Below are 23,886 nucleotides of genomic sequence, written 5' to 3'. Positions count from 1 at the left end.
ATTTTTTTATTGTATAGATGGGTGGACAAGCTCACAGCCCACCTGGTGTTAAGTGGTTACTGGAGCCCATAGACATCCACGACGTAAATGCGCCACCCACCTTGAAATATAAGTTCTAAGGTCTCAGTATAGTTACAACGGCTGCCCCACCCTTCAAATATTTTCAATTATTCAAATATTAAATATTGTACTGGTGAACATAGGCATTACGACTTACGTAATAGATATGCTGTTTATAAAAAAGGTTGCGTAGTTTAATTGTCATTTTCGGATCCATCAGATCCAATAACCCTTTTGTTAGACGCCTTTAACTCTAACACTAGGAGCAGGCTTAGGGACCCCTGTAACCGTACTCGTGGAACTCGGCAAAGAGTTCAACGTGTAACCATAACATAAACATCAGCCCACTGAACTTTTTGCCGGATCTTCTCAGCGAGTCGCAATTCCGATCCGGCAGTAGATTCATCCATGAAATTTAAAAACACTGTGGAATAGTTGACAACGCCGTCCTGGTTTAAAACTGTGTTAAATGATTTGTAAATGAGTTGTAAAAAAACTCTCCTGGTTCTTCTGCTGGTCATATTGGATCATCGACATTCGACATCTTTGTTTTTGGCCGCCAATTTTGCTCGTTCACTCTGCCTTAGGCGGACATAGAACAACAGTTCAGTGTGCTTAGTGCAACGAGATTAAATTAAAGTACGTAGTACATAATATCTCGACGGCTTAGTGCGAGTTTTTTATCTTCTCGATCGCGTAAAAGTTAACTCAACTTTGTACGAAGTTAGAACAGCGCGCCTACGTTTGCCCCGAGAAGTAAAAATACTCGCAATAAACACACTGAACTGTTGTTCTATGTCCGCAAAAACACGCTAAATATGCTCTTCTTTTGAATCGATAAAGTGACAAAAATCCGTGGGTAATGCAATCCGGTAGGGATTTCAACTACGACCTCACTATTTCCAATATCTAATAACTGCTTCGAAAACGTAATCGCAGTTTGATCTTATTGCAAAAACACGTGCATGTTAGTTGTTAATTGGAGTATCTTTAAATTTTGCGACGAATGCCTTTAGTTCGTCAGCAACAGTCGATCGGGGAATGATTGGAAGAGTTGGACGAAAATCACCTGAGAACAGAATAGGCTCCGCCAAAATTACTAGTCTGGCTGTAACTACTGTTGCATAAAATCTTTTATTTTTTTCAACTTTTTAATTATTTTGAATTTGGAATACGTATATTATTATAAAAACTTCTTTTGATATTGTGCCATTTCACATATTTTTTCGTGTTCATTATCTAATTACAAGGAATGGGGTGTTAAAGAAAATAGGATCTTGCACAAAGTGGGTATGGAGCAGTCGGTCATATTCTAGACACTTCAAAAGCTTGGTATCACACCAAATAAACCAATCTATTTGATGGTACAAAAGAATTGTTACACAGTCAGAATAGTTTAGGTATGAAATGAAAGGGCCAGGTGCAAGTTCTTCATTTCTACAAGCCATGTAGTAACTAACCATTAATTTTTATGAGTTCTAAACTATAGAAAAAAATCAGACTTCTTAACAAAGTTAACCCTGAGAAAAGCATGGCTATGCTGTCAAACATTTCAATAAAATTTTATTTGCAAAATAAAGATTTAAATAAATTTTAACTAAGTAAAATTATTTTATATTGTTAAATAATCCAATATATTTCAATTAAGTTTTTTTCTTCGGGATAACATGTGTACCAATCTACATCTATAAATCTGTGTAAAATCAAAGTAATCTAGTGGAAATCCCAAATAAAATTCAAGAATAATGTACATGTAAATATATTTCTCATATTAACAGTTTCACGTTCAATTAATTTCAACTAAACATCTTTAATTTTTCCTTTACTAATAGTTATTAAGCAAAAATTTACTTTTATAATATACAAAATAGAAGAAAAGATTGCAACAGATATCAGTGACATTTAAACCAACATATATTAGGTTCTTGCTTCACACTAATTACAACACATTTGTCCTCTGCACTAGAGTTGGTTGGTGTCTTGATAAATGGAAAAGATGGGTTTGGCTCGTAGGTAATATGTAAATAAACTTGCATTTCATTTCAATTCGTTAAGTGAGAGCATTCGATTTTATTTTGCTTGTTACATTGGGTATAAATAAATAACTGGGTACGTATCACACACGCACAATACTAACACAGAATCAAAACACCAGGGATGTAATACAAATACTTTTTGGTATTCCTTTCGTTGTTAATGTGTGCACTAAATTTATTCATCATTTTTCCCACGGTATATGGCATAGAAGTGAGAGATTCCATGGGCGAAGATTGCCGCTACGAATGGCCGATCAGCATCGAAGGAAGGTACTGGTGGCTCGTCAATAAATGCAGTGCAAAATGCAATGCCCATTGCTGCAAAAAAACAAGAGATGCCGTGCGTTTTTTAACTTAACACACTTTACGCGCGAACTTATATCACAAGAAAACAGATTGTATAATATGCAAGTTATAGTCCAAGCTCCCATTCTCAACACATTAGTTATTTTCTCAGTGGTAAAGTTAAAGGGATAAAGTAGTGTTAGTATGGACGAGGGGTCGGAGGAGGGCGTTCGTTCCTAAAACGCCCTTGGGCCCGCGGTCTGCTCCCAAAATGCAGATCGTCAAGTCCCACATATCCCGCGCTAGTTGCAGGGAGCTTGAAGAAGGTTCGGCCCTGGGCCGGAAAAAAATAATAATGTTAGGTTAGTATGGACTTTTGGGTATATGCATATCTGCTAGCTTGACATCTTATATTATGGCCTCGACTTATCGTTTTTAATAAAGAAGTAGTGTCTGATATTGATGATAATCTAAGGTACCCTGACCATGAGAAACATTACACTGAAATTATCTACCATATCTGTAATTTTGATGCTCAAGCTAATTTTATTATTCAATGTTCTGATATCGATATTGCAGCAATTAAGCCGGGTACTATGTTTCATTTAAAAGTATTATTTTTACCTGCTTTTAGCACCTAATTGATAAATGGCTGCCGGGCAAGCTAGCAGGTATGGATACTAACATTACCTACTTTATTAGTGAGAAAATAAGTAATGTCTGTCCTTGTCCTGTCCTGTCTGTCATTAATGGGGCCCGGGCCCCGGGATCTTTCCACTTTCACATAAAAATTTTGGAATCAATGTTGACATTAATTTATGTTGTTGTTTACAGTCTATTGGACAACCAAAGGGAGCTTAGTCCATACAGCCAAAAAAATTGTAATAAACCTATCCTACAATAAAACGTAATTACTGTAACAGTAACGTTTAAATGAAACATTAACCTGGATGCGAAAATTAAACTGCGCCATAGATACAGCGTGGTGCACTGTAGGGCATGAAGGTTTTTAAGCGGGATTTGTAAATGAAAAAGGCAATTAATTTAGGCGGTTGATCTTTAAGATCTTCAGCATAATGTGGACGGAATCAAGCAAGCTCATTGCAAGCAACACATTGCAAATTGTCTTACATTTTTCAACAACGTAGAATTGTGACTAAACGCAATTCCCAAAAGTATTATATATTGATATTTAACACGCCCAGCCCGTGTAATATTTTGAATCCGATAGATAAGTTTAATTATTTATGATATGATGCATGATTTTATTTACTATACGGGATAAAACAGACTTGTCAGTTCTTAGATAAATCAATAAATTCATCATTTACATGTCTACCCCGCCTAAAATGCCACAATCAAAGATTTTACAGCATTCAAATAGGTATCCAATAAGTTTCCGATGCGCTTGGAGGTGAATGACCGCTATCTTTAATGTACAGTTTTACTTAATTATGACCGTGCTGTTAGCGAAGCATACCGTAGCCAATCCGGACATGTTCATGTTATAAGTTATAACCTGTGAGTGTATAGCAGTTTTAAATCAATAGTATAGTGAGTTGATTTATGTTAAATTATTTTGATTTGACTTTTTGTTAATAATAAAATAAATGCTAGAAAAAAAAATAGTATAGATATTTTGTATGAAATATATAGCTATTTCAAATAATATATCATTATTTATTAATCTTTCTCGCGGCATATGGTTAAGAAATGAGGAGTGCAGTGTGTGGAGACAGTGGCTGCTAAAGGTCGATCAGCCTTAAAAGAAGGGTCTAGTGGCACTTACTCGTCGAAGGCACAAATGGTGATATCAATTGCTGCAATAAAAACAACGGACCAAATTCAACAATTTCAAAATTTTATTAAATATCATTTACACACAAAGCATAGTTTAAGAGGTTCAGTGTTCTGTATTATCATTTATTTTACATTTATGTGAATATACGAACCTTATTGATTGCGACAGATTGTAGAATAGAATCCATGTGTACCAATTTTTTCTTTATATCAATCATTAGTAAAATAATATTTTGAAAATAATTACTACAATAAGTATGAGGAAACTAGAACAGAGAATCAGAGCGAAATTAGGTTTATATCGCGATAGAAAAGCAAATGACGAACGTAAAAACAGGATTCAATTTCGTCCACGGTATTGGCCGATGAACAGAGCGATGCGTTCAGCGCCCACGAGGAAGTAGAGGAAGGGTCGGTCGGCATGGAAGCTCGGCGAAGGCGGGCGGGCGCACCGCATCATCATCACCATGCCTGCGCGTACAGACATCGCTATAGGTCATCACGCAACGGCCTCGGGACGGCATCGTTCCGACGAGGCGGGCCGCGATGCAGGGCGGCCAGCACCGCGCATCCCTGCACTCTCACGATCCACAGCGTCGCCCGGTCAGCGCGGAACACGCGCGACTTCCGCAACGAGCGAGTATGCCGCACCACAGCCGCTGCCGACACACGTGTCCCGCACACACTCAACATAATACTATGGCGACGAATCCTCGACGCGAATGTGATAAGCACGACTTTAACGATATTAGTTTTCAGTGAATGTAAATAGATGATATTCCTAACAGCAAGTATAGAAATCGGGGAAATTTTGGTTATTAATCAAATTCTTAATGGTATTTTCCAAGAGCGATATTAGTGCATTAAGGGGTGTGATAGCGTAGGTCTTGTCTGAAATATATCGTAATTACGTACGGTCAAAAAATGAACAAGAAATACATTGACAACATTTAGCTCAACTTTTTTTGTTAGTGTTATTAATTGGCAACAGTGACGTTATTAGCTTTATTTTAGGATGGAAGAATAGCTGATGGCCTCGAGAACTTTCCAGCTTGGTTATTAGATAAAGGCGTGTACAAATTCAAGACGCGCGAGGCATCCGTCCGCCATAGATTGAATTAGTGGTTGTCTTATATATACCACAAATAGTGAACTATAAAAGGTCTATAAAAATCATATAACATGTGCACATTAGTTTATTATTGCTACTCTCTCTTTCGCGCCAAAAAAAATATTATAATAATATGTCAAAATGAGATTTATAAAGTTGATCTTTCATTGTCATAATATATGTAAAATAATTGATGTCCGTTCTATTACAACTTTATTGGTGTAATAAAGATGGCTTAATACTGTTTAGCATCTGTGAAATTGCATTTATATGGGAAAATGAAAGCGAGTCGCTGGACGTCGTCGTTGTCGTCATGGCCTAAAGGATAAGACGTCCGGTGCATTCGTATGTAGCGATGCACCGGTGTTCGAATCCCGCCGGCGGGTACCAATTTTTATAATGAAATACGCACTTAACAAATGTTCACGATTGACTTCCACGGTGAAGGAATAACATCGTGTAATAAAAATCAAATCCGCAAAATTATAATTTGCGTAATTACTGGTGATAGGACCTCTTGTAAGTCCGCACGGGTAGGTACCACCACTCCGCCTATTTCTGCCGTGAAGCAGTAATGCGTTTCAGTTTGAAGGGTGCCTTTGTAACTATACTGAGACCTTAGAACTTATATCTCAAGGAGGGTGGCGCATTTACTTTTTTTCGGGTTCTTACAATAAGTACACTGAAAAAGTCTCGGTAAGTAATCGGAGAGTATTAAACGGTAAGCAGCAGCTTGGCTCTGCCCCTGACATTGCTGAAGTCCATAAGCGACGGTAACCACTCACCATCAGGTGGACCGTATGCACGTCTGCCTGCAAGGGGAATAAAAAAATATTCTGAACGTTCCTTTAAAATACTATAAATATTTGACAACCACTTCGCTGTCTTATCATTTGTGTTTAATTAAACTATTTCCATTTCTTTATTTTTTCGATGACAGTTCTAATTTGATAGTCGTAGTGTTGATAATGAAATGAAAAAGATATGATTGGTCAAATGTTATTTTCACTGACGAGACTTGGTTAAATGCAAACCACACTGTATCTAAGAACTAGACTGACGACACCGTCGCTTCCACTAGTTCAGTGCCAATGGGAAAAGGTGAACACCTTACCATATGCCATGCAGGGTCTACGAAGTGATTCGTGTCAGATGCTTTACTGGCCTTTTAACTCCATAAAAACAGTAGAATACCACGAAGAAATAAACGCGGAGATTTACGAAGGATGGTTTAAAGAAATGGTGCAATCTCTGGAAGAACCGTCGATAATTATTATGGGCAACGCTACATATAACTCCAGACAAATTGATAAAATACCGACACAGACCAATAAAAAACAATAGATGGACAGAACTGACTCCAACGTCATTGGATAATACTTTACTATAAGTACAATTAGTAAATATTTTAAAATTGAAAAAAAGCATCCCTAAAAGATATACTATCGACAAAATAGCTGCCGAATGTGGTCATTGGGTTCTTCGACTTCCGCCGTATCATTACCAGTACAATGCTATAGAACTAATATGGGTACAAATCACAGAACACGCCGCTCGAAACATTACCCATCCCCCTTTTACGACAAACAAGATGTTAGATTTATTAAAAAATGCATATGCGGAAGTAGCCGCCGGGAAAAATTTGTGAGCAGAACCCAAAACATTATAGCGTCGGATTGGGAAATTCATGTGGCATTCGATAATATAGAAGCACAGGAACTTATAATAAATGTTAGGGAGAGCCAATCGAGTGACAGTAACGATTCATCCGATTTTGATTAAAATAAATAAATAAAGAATCAACATAATATAATTACATCTTGTAATGAAATGTAATATTAGTTAATAAATTTGTACAAAATTATCCGGCAAGTTTAATTTTTTACACTTTGTAAATAAATATCGGGTTTGTTATCGTGTTACGTTTATCGATAGCTCCATCCCTATCAGTTTCTCTGACTTTGCTATAACCTTGTACGTGCGTAAGCGTCATATTTTTATCCACAGATTCGGTAGAATCTGGCGCCAAGTTCCGTTCAAAAATCCCGTTGTAAACGGAGCGCCAGACTACTAGGCTGCACTAAAAGTATCGGGAATGGAATATTTCCACTGTTCCTGTCATATTAAAATCTTTTTAATTGAAAACTCCTTGGTTTTAAAAATCGAATACCATTTATTTATTTTAAAAAAGATTCTCGGTCTTGTCACGAGGTTTTGTCAAACTTGTTTAATCGTTGAGAAAATGGAATTGACTCGAGAAAATTCAAGAGCGATGATTTATTATGACTTTCGAAGTGGTTTAACACAAAAACAGTGTGTTGACCGGATGATTTCTGAATTTGGTGATGAAGCCCCATCCAAAACCACAATTTATCGCTGGTTTGCTGAGTTTCAACGTGGACGTGTCAAGCTCAGTGATGATCCCCGTCAAGGTCGTCCAAAAACTGCAGTCACCCAAGAAAACGTTGATGCTGTGCGTAAGCTGATTGAGGAAGATCGACATGTGACATGCCGCGAAATTCAGGCAACTTTAGACATTGGCATGAGTCAAATACAAAAATAATCTTGCATGAACAATTAGGTGTAAAAAAGTTGTTTTCCCGATGGATACCGCATTCGCTCTGTGAAGAGCAAAAAGCGGCTCGCGTTACTTGGTGCGTCAGAACTCTCGAAAGATTCCACGCAGGATCCCCAAATGCTGTATACAACATTGTATCAGGTGACGAATCCTGGATATACGCGTACGAGCCCGAAACAAAAAACCAGTCACGAGTTTGGGTGTTCGAAAATGAGTTAAAGCCAACAAAAATTGTTCGTTCACGGAGTGTTGCAAAAAAAATGGTGGCCACGTTTGTCTCCAAAACCGGCCATGTTACGACTATTCCTCTTGAGGGACAAAGAACGGTTAATGCAGAATGGTATGCTAGCATTTGTTTGCCATAGGTCGTTTTTGAACTCCGTAAAGAGAACTGCAACCGCCGCATCATCCTCCATAACGACAATGCGAGTTCTCACACCGCGCACAGAACAAGAGTTTTTAGAGCAAGAAAACATAGAATTATTAGACCATCCGCCGTACAGCCCCGACCTAAGCCCTAATGATTTCTATACTTTCCCTAAATTAAAGAATAAATTGCGTGGACAGAGATTTTCATCACCTGAAGAAGCTGTGGACGCCTACAAAACGGCCATTTTGGAGACCCCAACTTCCGAATGGAATGGTTGCTTCAATGATTGGTTCCATCGTATGGAAAAATGTGTCAAATTTCGCGGAGAATACTTCGAAAAGTAATAAATACATTTTTAAATAGTAATGTTGTGTCACTTCGTTAATTCCCGAAATTTTCAGTGCCGCCCTCGCGGCCTCGTACCGACTGTGTTTACTGTAAGCAGAACGGTTTTTTGAGGTTGCGAAATTTTATTTAATTCTAGACTTCTGGTTCCTAAATTGTATATTATATCAATCACTCACAACTTTATTTTACTGATATTAGTTATTAGACTAGTTATCATCAATTACAACAATTAATCTACTTGAAATTATTGATTTTATCACCACAAGCTATAGCTCGCTAAAAAGTTTCGATCCTGACTTTTTTCGATGTATTTTTTTAAGGGATTTTATGACATGGTAACTGAGACCTTTAAGTCATGTCTTATTTTAATTTATATTCATATTTTTATGAAAAATGATATTATGGAGTGAAATGAAATGAAGATGATTAATTTGAGACATTAATCAACTGGGATGAATTTAATTCGGTTTAAATTTGTAAAAGTGGATGTTGATTATTATTACACTAATTAATTGAGCGTTTCATTAGCTTTTAAGCTGAGTGACTATTTATAATTTATTTTTATTCTATTGTCTTTTTTGTTAAGTAATAAATGAGCAAAAAATAATACTTAACAAAAAGATATGAAATCCGAACAAAAACAGTTTCACTGTAAAAAATTGCGCCAAGTCCACGTTCATAAAACTCATCTCAATAACATTTGCACTTTACAAAAAAAATAAGACTCATTTCAATAACTTTCATTATCTACAAAAATATGTGAAATACAAAAAAATACCAAGAAACCGTCATAAGGTTGAAAAAATTTAAAAAAAATTTGTTGAAAATTTAAAAATATTTTTTTTTTTTATCGCACTTGGCGCGCGTCTTTGAGTACCCCAAATTTTTTCAGGATAATTGAACATCCTTTCAATGTTTAGAAATTTATAAGTAGGTCAACCTATGAAATGCATAAATGTAATTAATGAATTACAATTTTTTACAGTGAAACTGTTTTTGTTCGGATTTCACTTTTACACAATATTGCAAATTACCCGAGCACAACAATGGCAGAGAATTTTAGGTGCGTGAGAGCAGACGTAGACACTAACGCGCATGCGCACTTGTACCACGGAGAAAAAGTTACACTTTCTTCCCTGTACAGCGGGAGGAAAAGTTACACTATCTTCCCTGTACAGCGGGACGAAAACCGAACTTCGGCGTCGGTAGGAGAAAAAATATATTTCAGTTAAGTTTTTTTTCTTCTGGTTATCATGTATACCAATCTACATCTATAAATTTGTGCAAAATCAAACTAAGCTAGTGGAAATACCAAATAAAATTCAAGAATAACATGCATGTAAATATATTTCTCATATTAACAGTTTCACAACATTCAATAAAATTCAACTAAACATTATATCTTTAATTTTTTTCTTTAATTAATTATAAAAGTATTATTATTATATAAGTATTATTAAGTATAAAATTTACTTTTATATTATACAAAATAGAAGAAAATATAGCAATGGATATCGGTGGCATTTAAATCAACATATATTGGATTCTTGCTTCACACTAAGTAATTACAACACATTTGTCCTGTGCACTAGTTGGTTGGTGTCTTGATAAGTGCAAAATATGGGTTGACTCGTAGATCATTTGTAAATAAACTTGCATTTCATTTCAATTCATTAATTGACAGCTAGATTTAATTTTGCTTGTTACGTTGAGTATAAATAAAACAAACTTAATAAATAAATAATTGGGGTCGTATCACACACACAAAGAATTGCACCATCCAGGATGCAATACAAAAACTTTTTGGAATTCCTTTCATTGTTAGCATGTGCACTAAATTTATTCATCATTCTCCCCACGGTATATGGCATAGAAGTGAGAGATTCCGTGGGCAAAGATTGCGGCTACAAATGGCCGATCAGCATCGAAGGAAGGTACTGGTGGCTCATCAAGGAATGCAGCGTAACTTGCAATGCCCATTGCTGCAAAAAAACAAGATGCCGTGCGTTTTTTAACTTAATACACTTTACGCGCTTACTTATATCATCGAAACAGATTGTATCATAATATGTATGTTATAGTCCAAGCACCCATGTTGTCAAGACATTCGTTATTTTCTCAGTAGCAAAGTAAAAAGGATAAAGTAGTAGACTTTGGGTTTATGCATATCTGCTGGCATCATTATGGCCTCGACTTTTCGTTTTTAATAACAAACTAGTGTCTGATATTGTTGATAATCTAACGTACTATGACCATGAGAAAGCTGACACTAAAATTATCTATGTAATTTTGATGCTCAAGCTAATTTTATTATTCGATGTTCTGCTACCGATATTGCAGCAATTATGCTGGGTACTATGCGTCATTTAAAAGTACTATGTACTATTTTTACCTGCCTTTAGCACCTCGTGACTGATAAATGTCTGCCGGGGCAAGCTAGCAGGTATGGATACTAACATTACTTTATTACTGAAAAAATAAGTATGTAATGTCTGTGCCAGTCTGTGGACCCTTGCATCTTGGTCTAATGCCGGCCACATGGGGTGAAGGGCCGTCAGACATTCATTCGCAAACTTATCGACTGTGCAAATGGGTTCGGTATTCAATTTGCGAACCCGTTTGCGCTTCCTTCTACACTTGTTTACGAATGTCTCTTCTTTTTTAATTCGCCAATAGAACATTGAAGAGAAAGAGAGTTTTTAATTCTTTCTCAGGCGTCATTAATGGCCATTCTGTTTTTATGGGATTTCTTTTGAGGGTCCCATATGGTCGATTTATTTTGCAGGAGCTCAATGAACTCCATCACCTTGGTGTTGTTCCAATCCATAACGAAGGTACGCTACACAATAGATGTCACGAACTATGAAAATGGCGAAACGTCCGTTACCTTCGCAATCGTGGGCGCAACTGGTCACACGAATGTGTGGGAGACTACACGAATGATCGCGGTTCGCGCGCTTTGATGTCCATTAAAAAACCGACACAGCTTGGAAAATCGCGAATGCAGCGAAAACTTTGCATAATCATTTGCAAATGCCGTCCTACACTTGCGGGTTTGCGTATTCGTGCGAATGTGGGTGACCGGTACAATAAACATGAACCAACCATTTGTTTGCAGTTCATATGACAAGCAAAGGCAGCGTAGCCCATACAGCCAAATATTTTGTAAAAATAAGTTCTACCCAATAATACAACGTAATTTTCACTGTAACAATAACATTTATGTAAAATATTAACCTGCATGCGAAAATTATAAAATAAATTAAACGGCGACATGGATACAGCGTGGTGCACTGTAGGGCATGAAGGCTTTTAAGCAACATTATTCATCATTAAACAAGAAACAATAAAAATTTGTGAGGCTATTTTGTAAGCAAAGCTGCATGCATAAGTATAGGAATCCTTCATTTATCTTCCTCTGCAGGTTGAATGCAGGCCTCAATCTGTATGTGTATAAAAAGGGACCTAATTTTTTTTTCTTACCTAAGCTGATAGCCTTAAGAGGCTATTTCAGCGTAACCTTAACTAGTAGAGCTCACGGGGCTCAAACCTGACGACGTTGCTAACACGAACCCTAGCCAGGGCCGTGCTTCGCAGAATCTACCACCGGATCAGAGACGCGACCCACTGAGAAGATCCGGCGAGAAACTCAGTGGTCTGTGTCTGAGGGTTAATTTACTCGTCAAGCCCTTCGTCGCAAGCGACGGGTTCGACGGGAACGATGACCGGAAGATTTGTATGTGAATCAAAAGGCAATTACTTTTAGGCGGTTCATCTTCAGCATCTTTAATATAATATGGATGGAATCAAGCAAGCACATTGCAAGCAACATATTGCAAATTGTCTTACATTTCACAAAAACGAGTTGTGACTAAACGCAACTCCCTTAAAGTATGTATATTGATATTTAACACGCCCAGCACGTGTATTATTTTGAATCCGATAGATAAGTTATTCTCAAACCTCCATGGCAACGTTATAAATAAAAATGAGTTTTTAATTATTTAACGATATCTACGATGCGTGATTTTACTTACTATACGGGGTAAAACAGACTTGTTAGTTCTTGGATATATCAATAAATTTATCATTTACATGTCTCCTACGCCTAAACTGCCACCGTCAAAGATATTACAGCATTCAAATATCCATTTTCGATGCGCTTGGAGGTGAATGATCGCTATCTTCAATGGACAATTTTACTTAATATGATCGTGCTGTTACCAAAGCATACCCTAACAAATCCGAACATCCGAAGTTATAATCTGTGCGTGTATAACAATTTTAAATCAATATATTTTTGGCGGGAACGCGAGGAGTGAAGTTGTGTGATTTGTTTTATTTTGTCTATTTAGTGTTTCTTCAGGTTTAAATGTGTAATAACGGTGGTTTATTAACTGTTTAATATCTGTGAAAGTGCACAAATGTGGGAAATGTAACAAAGCCGCGGAACGTAACTTCTCAGGATCCTCCAAAAAGTACACTGAAAAAATCCCAGTAAATGACCACCATTTTACTGAGATTATATTTCATCCCATATCATCTCATCTCATTTCATTTAATTTCATCCCAGTTGATTAATGTCTCAAATTAATCATCATAATTTCATTTCACTCCATATTATAATTTTTGATAAAAATAAGAATATAAATTAAAATAAGACATGACCTAAAGGTCTTAGTTACCAGGTCATAAAATCCCTTAAAAAAATTATTAAATCAATATGTTTAGATTCTTTGCATGAAATATAGATGTAGCTATGTTATGTGTGTACGTTATTATTAAATATAATATACAGTTTAGGAGGCCACATTGACTAAATTTATGTATTATTATTAAATTATATAATTAGTTATTAATCTCTCCCGCGGTACATGGTTAAGAAATAAGGAGTGCCGTGCGTGAAGATAGTGGCTACAAAAGGTCGATCAGCCTTAAAAGTAGGGTCTAGTGGCACGCACTCTTCGAAGGCACACATAGCGATGTCCATTGCTGCAATAAAAATAACGGACCAAATTCAACAATTTCAATTTTTTTATTAAATTTCATTTACACACAAAGCATAGGAGGTTTAGTGTTCGGTACCAACATTTATTTTACATTTATGTGAAGATACGAGCTTTATTGATTGCGATAGATTCTAGAATAGTATCCATGGGTACCAAATTTTTCTTCATATCAATCATTAGTAAAATAATATATTGAAAATAATTACTATAGTCGTATTTTTTATTAGATGAAGTCAACTGACGTTTACTGTGTTGTCAGTTGTTGATGAATTAAAAATAGTTTTTTTTTATTGCCCTCGTAGGCAGACGAGCAAACAGCCCACCTGATGGTGAATGGTTACCGTGGCACATGGACTTCAGCAATGCCAGGGGCAGAGCCAAGCCGCTGCCTACCATGTGAATGGGTGACAAAGTGAATGATTGAAAAAACTCCTGAATTAATGAAATTTCCTCGATTGTCTAGTGAATAGTTAGTGTGCCGGACTGCCGATATCGGGTACGGGGTTCGAATTTTAGTCGTGCTTTGTTCATACCAACGAGTCTTCGACGATTATGTTCCTATAGTATCTACCTATACTGAATACCGAGTGCTTTAAACATAAAGGAAAACATTGCGAGGAAACTTGTAAGACTGTCCTATTTTCAATACATCATATAGTTGAAACTATAGATGTATAAAATATAACAATTATAGGTAGTAGTTAATGAAAATAAAAATAAAAACTGACTGTAGCTGCATACTACTAGTAACATATATTAGAGCACTTTAATACAATTTATTGTAAAATAAAATTGTATTCTTTTATAGTTTGAAATGATTAACTATTCACACTCATTGTTTATTCATCTGATTGAAATAGAACTAAACGCATCACTATTACTTTAAATATGGCGGCATTATTGTACAAAGTGACATTAGCTACTGTTAGTTGACTTCGTCTAATTTTTTTTTTAAGAGATTTTATGACCTGGTGACTGAGACCTTTAAGTCATGTCTTATTTTAATCTATATTCTTAATTTTATGAAAAATGATATTATGGAGTGAAATGAAATGAAAATGATTAATTTGAGACATTAATCAACTAGGATGAAATTAAATGAGATGATATGAGATGAAATCTAATCTCAGTAAAATGGTGGTCATTTACTAAGATTTTTCAGTGGACTTTTTGGAGGATCCCGAGAAGTTACGTCCAGCGGCTTTGTTTCATTTTCCCACATTTGTGCACTTTCACAGATATTAAACGGTTAATAAACCACCATTATTACACATTTAAACCCGAAGAAACACTAAATAGACAAAATAAAACAAATCACACAACTTCACTCCTCGCGTTCCCGCCAAAAAGTCCGACTTCGTCTAATTAAAAATACGACTATAGAGTAAATATGAGGAAACTAGAACAGAGAAATCAGAGCGATATTGGATTTATTTCGCTATAGGAAAAGCAAATGATGAACGTAAAAACAGCATTCAATTTCGTCCACGGTATTGGCCGATAAACAGAGCGATGCGTTCAGCGCCCACGAGGAAGTAGAGGAAGGGTCGGTCGGCACGGAAGCTCTTCGAAGGCAGGGGTGGGCACGGCATCATCAAAAACATAATGCCTGCGCGTACAGACATCGCTATAGGTCATCACGCAACGGCCTCAGGGCGGCATCGTTCCGGCGAGGCGGGCCGCGATGCAGGGCGGCCAGCACCGCGCATCCCTGCACTCTCACGATCCACAGCGTCGCCCGGTCAGCGCGGAACACGCGCGACTTCCGCAACGAGCGTGTATATCGCACCACAGCCGCTGCCGACACACGCGTCCCGCACACACTCAACACAATACTATGGCGGCGATTCCTCGACGCGAATGTGATAAGCACAACATTAACGAAATTAGTTTTCAGTGAATCCAAATAGATGATATTTCTAACAGCAGGTACAGAAATCGGGGAAATTTCGGTTATTAACCAAATTCTTAATGGTATTTTCCGAGAGCTATAATTAGTGTATTAAGGGGTGTGATAGCGTAGGTCTTGTCTGAAATATATCGTGATAACGTACGGTCAAAAAATGAACAAGAAATACATTGACAACATTTAGCTCAACTTTTTTTGTTATTTATTTTAGGATGGAAGAATAGCTGATGGCCTCGAGAGCTTTCCAGCTTGGTTATTAGATAAAGGCGTGTACAAATTCAAGACGCGCGAGGCATCCGTCCGCCATAGATTGAATTAGTGGTTGTCTTATGATATATACCACAAATAGTGAACTATAAACAGTCTACAAAAATCATATAACTTGTGCATATAACATAAGTTTATTATAATTACAACGCTACTCTTTCGCGCCAAAAATATATTATATTCAAAATGAGATTTAAAAAGTTGATCTTTCATTGTCATAATATGTGTAAAATAATTACAGTTCTATTACAATTTTAATGTATTTTTATGTATTTTATTTGTTTATTTTAATGTATTTTAACTAACTTTCAATCTTTCGCATGAAATTTATTTTTATCACTAAAGATTATCAGCTTCAGACTGATATGCGATTTCTTTAGGATTTTAATAGATATATTTATTAATATTATTATAAATTTATTTACAAATTAATCCGAGATAAAACCAACTCCGACACTGTCCGATTTAATAACAAATTATAGTTGTAGCTAACATTTTAAAGGTGTTTGTCGTAGCATCGTGTGCTGGCTGCACATGTCATGCGAATCGTTTCAGGGGTATAACAATATTCACAGCAATGTGTGAAGAATTCTTGGCTCAAATGAGGCCGTTAGCACAACAGTGGCCTATACTACATTTTTTCATATTTGTGGTTCTACTATAATATTGCAATTTCTTTAAAACATAATAAATTTTGATGCAAAACCGGCCTATCCCTATTTCCGCCCATAGGTAGCAGATGGCTTTGTCAACATTATTTTTGCGCGTTTTGTTTTTGCCTATGAGGCAGTGTAAAAGTAAATTCAGACCTCACTGTCTCCATTACTTACTATAGCAAGCTCAGGTAAGCTTAGGCCACTTTTGCGCTGACGGCCTCAAATATGGTATGTAGGGTATGTACAATAATCATACTATATACTGAATGTTTTAGCTCTTTTTCCCACACGCTTAACCGTTTTTCATCGTTAGTATTATGTACCAGATAAAAGCTCCTTAATTGCGCTTCTTTCATTCGGATTTTCACTATTCGCGGATTTAAAAAATGCGACCCAATTCCTATATTCACGGCTTTAGATATTTATTTAATCGCGGATCTAATCAGTACATACCGATGTATAAACACATTGATAATAATTATCACACATATATGTAAAATTACAAAATTCTTTAAGCCATTGCCTAAGCCAGAAGATAAGTACTAATCAATATAGTCAAAACTTTAATTAAATTCATTTTTAATACATATATGTACTTTTTTTTTATTTTGTCAGAATAGGTTCCTCTATTCTTATAATCTCATATAATATGTAAATTACCATTACGGTTATTTATATTTATTCACGGTTTCTGTATTCGCGGCATATTTACGGAACACATACCCCGTAAATAAAGAGTTCTTACCGTATTCAAATGAACTACACTACAACACTACTGAGTACAAATATATTTCGTACTATTCATTGCGACTCACGTTAATTGAAACATAATCTTCTACAGTCGCATAGAATACGAACAAACAAACATGGTCACAAATATTAGTATCCATACACATATAAAACTGAAATACTACCCGAAAACAAAGTTTAGTAACGTCGGTCGATTTTGACATGATAATATGTAGTAACAACTTCTTTTAATCTTTTTAGTATTTCTGACAACGTAAAATTTTATTCAATAAACTATTATAAAATATATTAGTAAAGCCGCTGTTAAGAAAGATTTGATTTAATTTAATTCAACTTGACATGAGACTCCGTGTATTGGAACGCGCTAGCATTTGACATCTGTCAAAAAACAGCCCCGCGTTTTTCTCACTTCCTCTTCCTGCGGCGTCATTACATTTCGTTTGTCGTGTACACAATTAATTTTCAAATAAAGGAGTTTTGTGCGGACCATTTAGTTTGATTTGTTAACAGCCGCCGTGACCGTTACGCCGCTACTTATATAAAAACATCCATTTATTTAAACTACTCGCGCGCCAACCATTATCAATTAATGGTACTATTACAGAAACTTTCCTTACGGGGCCAACAACGATTGTATCAAGGTTAATTAGAATCGGCTGTATGGTTTAGGACGAACAGACGACAATAATTTTCATATATAGATAGAATAGATGACGCTCGTTGCATTGCAAAATAATACATCGAGTCAGATAGATAGATATGGCGAATTGTAGATGGGTTTATCGGGGGATTTAAAAGTACTGAGATAAAATAGGAGAGTTTTCTATAGGCTTGCCTTAGTTCAGTCCAAAGCCGAACGGTACCGTCATCAAAAAAAATCTGGAAATGAATTGTTGAATGCGGAGCGCAGTGCTTCCAGGTACAATGGAGTGGATGGGTTCAACTATATTCCTCACTAATTAGTAGTTAGTTAGTGCTAACAGTAACTAATTCGTGTATTTAAATTAAGTTAATTAAACAAACGCATTAGTGATCACGACTAGTGGCAACAACTAAAATTTAAAACAACATTATAAAATATAAAACGCAAGTTATAAAATTTCGATATATTTTTTTTTTTCGTATTTTTAATTTCGTTATTTTATACGTTACGTAATTCAAATGCATTATCAAAGACGTATAAAATTCGTATTTTTTTTTTGCAAGACGATTCTAAGTATTCTTTGTTTGTAGAAAATTGTCAATAGTTAGTGGCTAACTTGTGATTACCGTTGTTTTTATTTCAGACGACGGATTTTGTTTTGTTTGACGATCACAGAACATATAATAAGTAACGATAACGGGACATAAATGACAATAAAAGTTCACCAGGAAAGCGACTTGAAAGAGTAACAACTCACACGGATACATAAACAAATAGTACAACATATAGAACGAACAAAACCGACATAACAGAATTTTTTTTTTTACCGTTTATTTTAATGTGTTACAGTGCGAATCACAAACATAATATGATTGTCCTGCATGAAATTTAGATGAATATATTTAGTTCCATTCGTAATAGTCAATCGTGTTGACCTTCGGTTCCTCTTCAGAGGATGACAATTAAAAAAAAAACATAATGGTCAGCACCGTAAAAATATTTGTCACTATTGTAAATCGTACTGTAACGCAACTTAAATTTTGTATATAGTATACTACCTGGTACAAACTGTTTATTTTATCTGATATATTTTGAATACTATACCTGGTATATTTTGTATATATATCGCTGAATGAAAAGCTGTTTGGTTTAATCGATATTATTACAACTTTACAGGAGAGCCATTTAAGGTTTCAAATTTGGAAAAAATAGCATTACAAAAAAGAAGTTTAATTAAAAACATTATACTGTTGATACTAATACCATATAAAAAGCACCCTTAATTACAAAGATAAATTTCGCGTATGAAGCGAAATTTCGCTTAAACCATATAGCCTTTTACCCCTCTATATATAAACAAAACAGGTATCCTTTGTACACAACTAGTATACTAGTATACTTGCACTACACTATTTGCTATGAACGATTGTAAATCGTACTGACCTGTGGCGGCGGCTGCTTCGGCGCCTTCCTCGTTGACTTCAATGAAGGCTTTTTGCACAGCCTTGGATACGTACAGCGGCTCGTCGTTATCCAAGATCTTGGTCAGACCGGAATTCTGGCGGTTGAAGATCGCCTGAATACCCAACTGAAATTAAACGTTTTTTTTTTTTAATTATACTATCTAACCCGGCAGACCTCGTAGTGCCTCAATCGAAAAATAAAAGACCTAAGCTTTTGTATAAAATAAACTTAAAACAAACAAAAGGAATCCGTCCGACGGCGGACACATCAAAGGAAAAACTAAATTGTTATTTTTATTTAATTCCGAGCATTTTCATATTTATCTACCTTTTAAATCTTCTCTGGACTTCCACAAATAATAAAAAAATTGCCAAATCGGTCCAGCCGTTCCCGAGTTTTAGCGAGACTAACGAACAGCAATTTATTTATATATATATATAGATAGATAATTTAATACGATGACAACCAGGAAGGCGCGTGAGCCCTATGTCTTTTGTGGGCACGTTAAATTTTAAATCTATTTTCCAAATCTCTTAAAACTATATTTAATCCAGGCTTATCTCATTATAAACAAATATCATATTCAAACAGATTGATCCCTTGTACTTTTTAATATATAAAAGAAAAAAGTACACCATGCTGTATCTAAGACATTACCAATACAACATTTATACATATGTATTTTATAGTACTTCTGAATGTGTTACTGTGCTCCTCCTAAAAGCCTGGACTGATCTTGCTAACATTTTTTTGTGACGCTAAAATCTGCTTCTAGTTTATTATTTCTTTTAATTTACTTTCAGGCAACCTTTCGTTCACGCAGGCACGTATAAATTGAAGGTTTTTTTTTATGATTGAAGGATTACTGGTGGCCCGGAGCAAAGGCTCAGCCAAGAGGGGTTGGATGTGAAAACAGCCACCCGAGCGAGCGCCTCCAAAAAATTGAAGGTACCTTTCATATTACCTTGGGCAAAACTTGAAGTAGATCAATCTCAGTTTCGATCTTGAATTTCGGCACCGTCACTCGCACTTTGGTCGAGAACATTTTGTCCAGTTCCGCCGTTAGGTCGTAGCCATCGGCCAGCTTCTGCAGTATCCCGTCCAGGCCATTAATTTCGTTCGGCAGCACGATAACCATGCTGGCATCGTTACCTTCATACGCCATTTCGAGTAACTGAAAAATAAATTTACAAATTAGATATATATTTTTTATTTATTTTTTCTCACGGCTCAACTGGTGCTAAGTGGTTACCGTAGCCCATAGACATCTAGAATGTAAATGCCTACACCCACCTTGAAATATAAGTTCTAAGGTCTCAGCATAGTTACAACGGCTGCCCCACCCTTCAAATCGAAACGCATTACTGCTTCACGACAGAAATAAGCAGGGTGGTGGTACGTACCCGTACGGACTCACAAGAGGTCCTATCACCAGTAATAACGCAAATTATATAATAATTTGGCGGGTTTGATTTTTCTACACGATGTTATTCCTTCAACGTGGAAGTCAATCGTGAAAATTTGGTAGGTACGTATTTCATTAGAAAAATTGGTACTTGCCAGCGGGATTCGAACACCGGTGCATCGCTAGATACGAATGCACCGAACGTCTTATCCTTTAGGCCCCGACGACGACAAATTATATGTCTTTGGGTAACGCGAGTCGTAGACACTAACTAAAGCTGCTCGCGTTTTACTAATGTCATTATATCGACTGGCGAAAGGCTGTTTGATTTGAGCGACATTTTTGCAAATGTAAAGTTGAGTCATTTAAAGTTTAAAAGTTTGGAAAAAAATATCATAACAAAAAAACTTCTTCAGCTCTTTGAATGGAGTAAACCTAAATGTAGTTAAATTAAAAATATCGAACTGTTGATGCCAAATAAAACGCATCTTTAATTACAAAGATAAATGTTGCGTTTTAAGCGAAATTTCGCTTCAACCCGATAGATAGCCTTTCACCCCGCGATATTATTTTCTTACATTTCGAATACTTCACAGTTTTCGTGGTCACAGATAATCTATAATATTATTCTATTTGATTTGCGCATTACGTAATCGTACTAAATTTTGTATACATATGCAGATACAGATATTCTTAATTACTGTATAATAGAATGCTGGTTTGAAACGAGTTAATACGTACTATTTCCTAAGGCTTTCCCTAGTAATTGACATGATTCGTATGGAACCGAGCAAAGCTTATTTAATTAATAGATATGAATTATTCTCCTTCAAAAACATAAAAATGTACGACGTAAATACGCCACCCACCTTGAGATATAAGTTCTTAGGTCTCAAGTATAGTTAGAACGGCTGCCCCACCCTCCAAACCGAAACGCATTACTGCTTCACGGCAGAAATAGGCAAGGCGGTGGTGTCTACCCGCGCGGTCTCAAAAGAGGTCCTACCACCAGTGTAGATATTTAAAAACATTAAGAAGTTTGGGTCGAGAATAAGTGCGGTGTGCCAATTCGCGTTCAGTACCAATATCTTTGAAGCAGTTACGACGCTAGCGAAAATTAATTATTCAAGCGGCGATCGTTACCTACAAATTAACGTGAAGATCGTGTTGTGATATGTTTCTGTTTAAATTAAGAATCAACAAGGCCTCAGAATGTGAGGGTGGCGTGGTTCAATTTCAAACAAACAAGGAGCCGAATGAATATTTTAGGAACGAACGAAAAACTGATGAAACATACCACATGGATAAACAAACTACTCGATGAATATAGATTCGGGAAATTCCAATGACGTAACGTGCAATACATTTTCTGTTTGCATTTTATAATTCGCGACATTACGAGTCATAAGGTCAGATATGCTTATATTTATCGATTTAACACAAACAAACATGTACTGAATTATAGACTTATAGAATAAGATCTATTAAAAAAAAATCATGAAAATAATAGTCAAGAGAACGATATCTGAACTTTTTAAATCCGTACCTGCGCATTGAGGTCGTGGCTCTCACCATACTTGAAATTATTTTCTTGGTACATCATAGGAATATTAACTGTCGTTTCGGTGTCAACATAGAACGGTCGCTCCATGGTGCTTATAGAGTCGAACTGGTTTTGCCATGTACCCTGCGAAATAAGTTTATCAATTAATTATTGAAGTGAAAACTTCTTTAGAATCGTTGTGATTTCAAACCGAATGCAACGGAAAAAACGACAGGTAAGAGACACAAATACAAAAATGTGTAGGATGAAGCCAGCAAAGAATGAGACAGAAATATACATACTATTTAATACAGCGCCATCTGTGAGATTTTTTAATACTAACGTGTGTATGAAAGCTCTTGTAGTGAATTTTAATTTTGGATTATACGTGAAATTAAAATATCATTTCACAGAGGGCGCTACCTTACAATTATTTACTAATGACAAAATTTTACATATACTTAAGACGTTTAGGATAATTGTATTTTAATTTTGGAACGTTTCACTTCTACCACGTGTGAATTGCACACATTTTGTTTTTTATTAAAATCTGCCTTCACCTAAAAACATCACGCTGTATAGTCGTTATTGTAAACTTACCTTGAAGTAGAGAGCGTTGACCAAAACCAAACGCGTAAACGAATCGAGGCTGTCTTCACTCAAGAGATCTTTAATGCGTTCATTTGTTTTATTTTCAACCTGCAAATCGAACGCCCTAATTTAATCATACACTCATATGCCCACATTCCAATCGCGTTAATACCGATAAAATATTAGTAATCGTTACCACATAACGATAGATAAATTAAAAACACAGTATCTGTTAATTTATAATTATTTATATAGATGAGGCCGTCAGCGTAAAAAGTGATCTAAGCTTACCAAAGTTAGTATGCAGATAATGAGGTATGAATTTACATTTACATACATCGTAGCCAAAAATAATTCGCGGAAAAATAATGTTTACAAAGCCATCTGTTATCTATTTGTGAAACTAGGGATAAAACGTTTTTGTATCAAAATTTATTATGTTTTAAATAAATTGCAATAAATAAGCACGAATATGGGCAATTGTGGGTTAGGCCACTTTTACGCTGACGGCCTCAAACAGAATTAATGCTTACCCATTTGTTTATTAGGCCGGCGGCTGCGGCTCCGTTATCGAAGTTAACTTTTTCAAAATCTGCATCGAATACCTCGACAGCGTCCTTCTTAAGTTTTGGGTCGAGCTCATAGTCACCCTCCTTGATGTATATTTTGTTGGCTACATTAAACGTAACACCTTTTATTGATTTCAATTTTGACGACACAGCCGAGAATGATGAGCGAATCTGAAAGAAGGATAATTTGAAAAAAATGACAATCGGCTCCGGTATGCGCTTAACTCTAAGTGTCTCTAAGTAAGCCGTGATCTCGTTCAACTATCAATGCCATAATAATATTAAAAAACTTTTGAGACAAAGTCTCAATTGAGTTGTATAACGACTGTGGTACCCTTCGCACCGCAACGCGCGACTGCTTCACGGTAGAAATAGGCGGGACATAATCATACATAATATATTATTTGTTTCTAATTTATTAGTATTCATTTTTTAATCGTCATGCCCTAAAGGATAAGACGTCCGAAACATTCGTGTCAAGCGATGCAACGA

General features: G+C 36.0%; 1 protein-coding gene across 12 annotated transcripts in view; it reads right to left on the bottom strand.

Annotated features, from left to right (window-relative positions):
* The window catches only part of serpin-2 (serine protease inhibitor 2), a 95,974-nt gene that overhangs the window by 68,497 nt on the left and 3,591 nt on the right, over window positions 1-23,886 (bottom strand). For 2 of the 12 annotated variants that reach the window (XM_038015598.2, XM_062672322.1), the window contains 6 exons: window positions 23,359-23,565; window positions 22,835-22,933; window positions 22,238-22,378; window positions 20,251-20,460; window positions 19,266-19,410; window positions 1,804-2,414 (listed from right to left, as the gene is read on the bottom strand). In XM_038015598.2, the coding sequence (XP_037871526.1) occupies window positions 2,272-2,414; window positions 19,266-19,410; window positions 20,251-20,460; window positions 22,238-22,378; window positions 22,835-22,933; window positions 23,359-23,565 (945 nt within the window). In that variant the 3' untranslated portion in view covers window positions 1,804-2,271. 12 annotated transcript variants of the gene reach the window in all.

This window comes from Bombyx mori, chromosome 15, assembly GCF_030269925.1.
Source record: "Bombyx mori chromosome 15, ASM3026992v2".
Classification (NCBI taxonomy): Eukaryota; Metazoa; Arthropoda; class Insecta; order Lepidoptera; family Bombycidae; genus Bombyx; species Bombyx mori.
The sequence above is the reverse complement of the archived record's forward strand: the minus strand, read 5'-3'. Positions and strand labels throughout refer to the sequence as shown.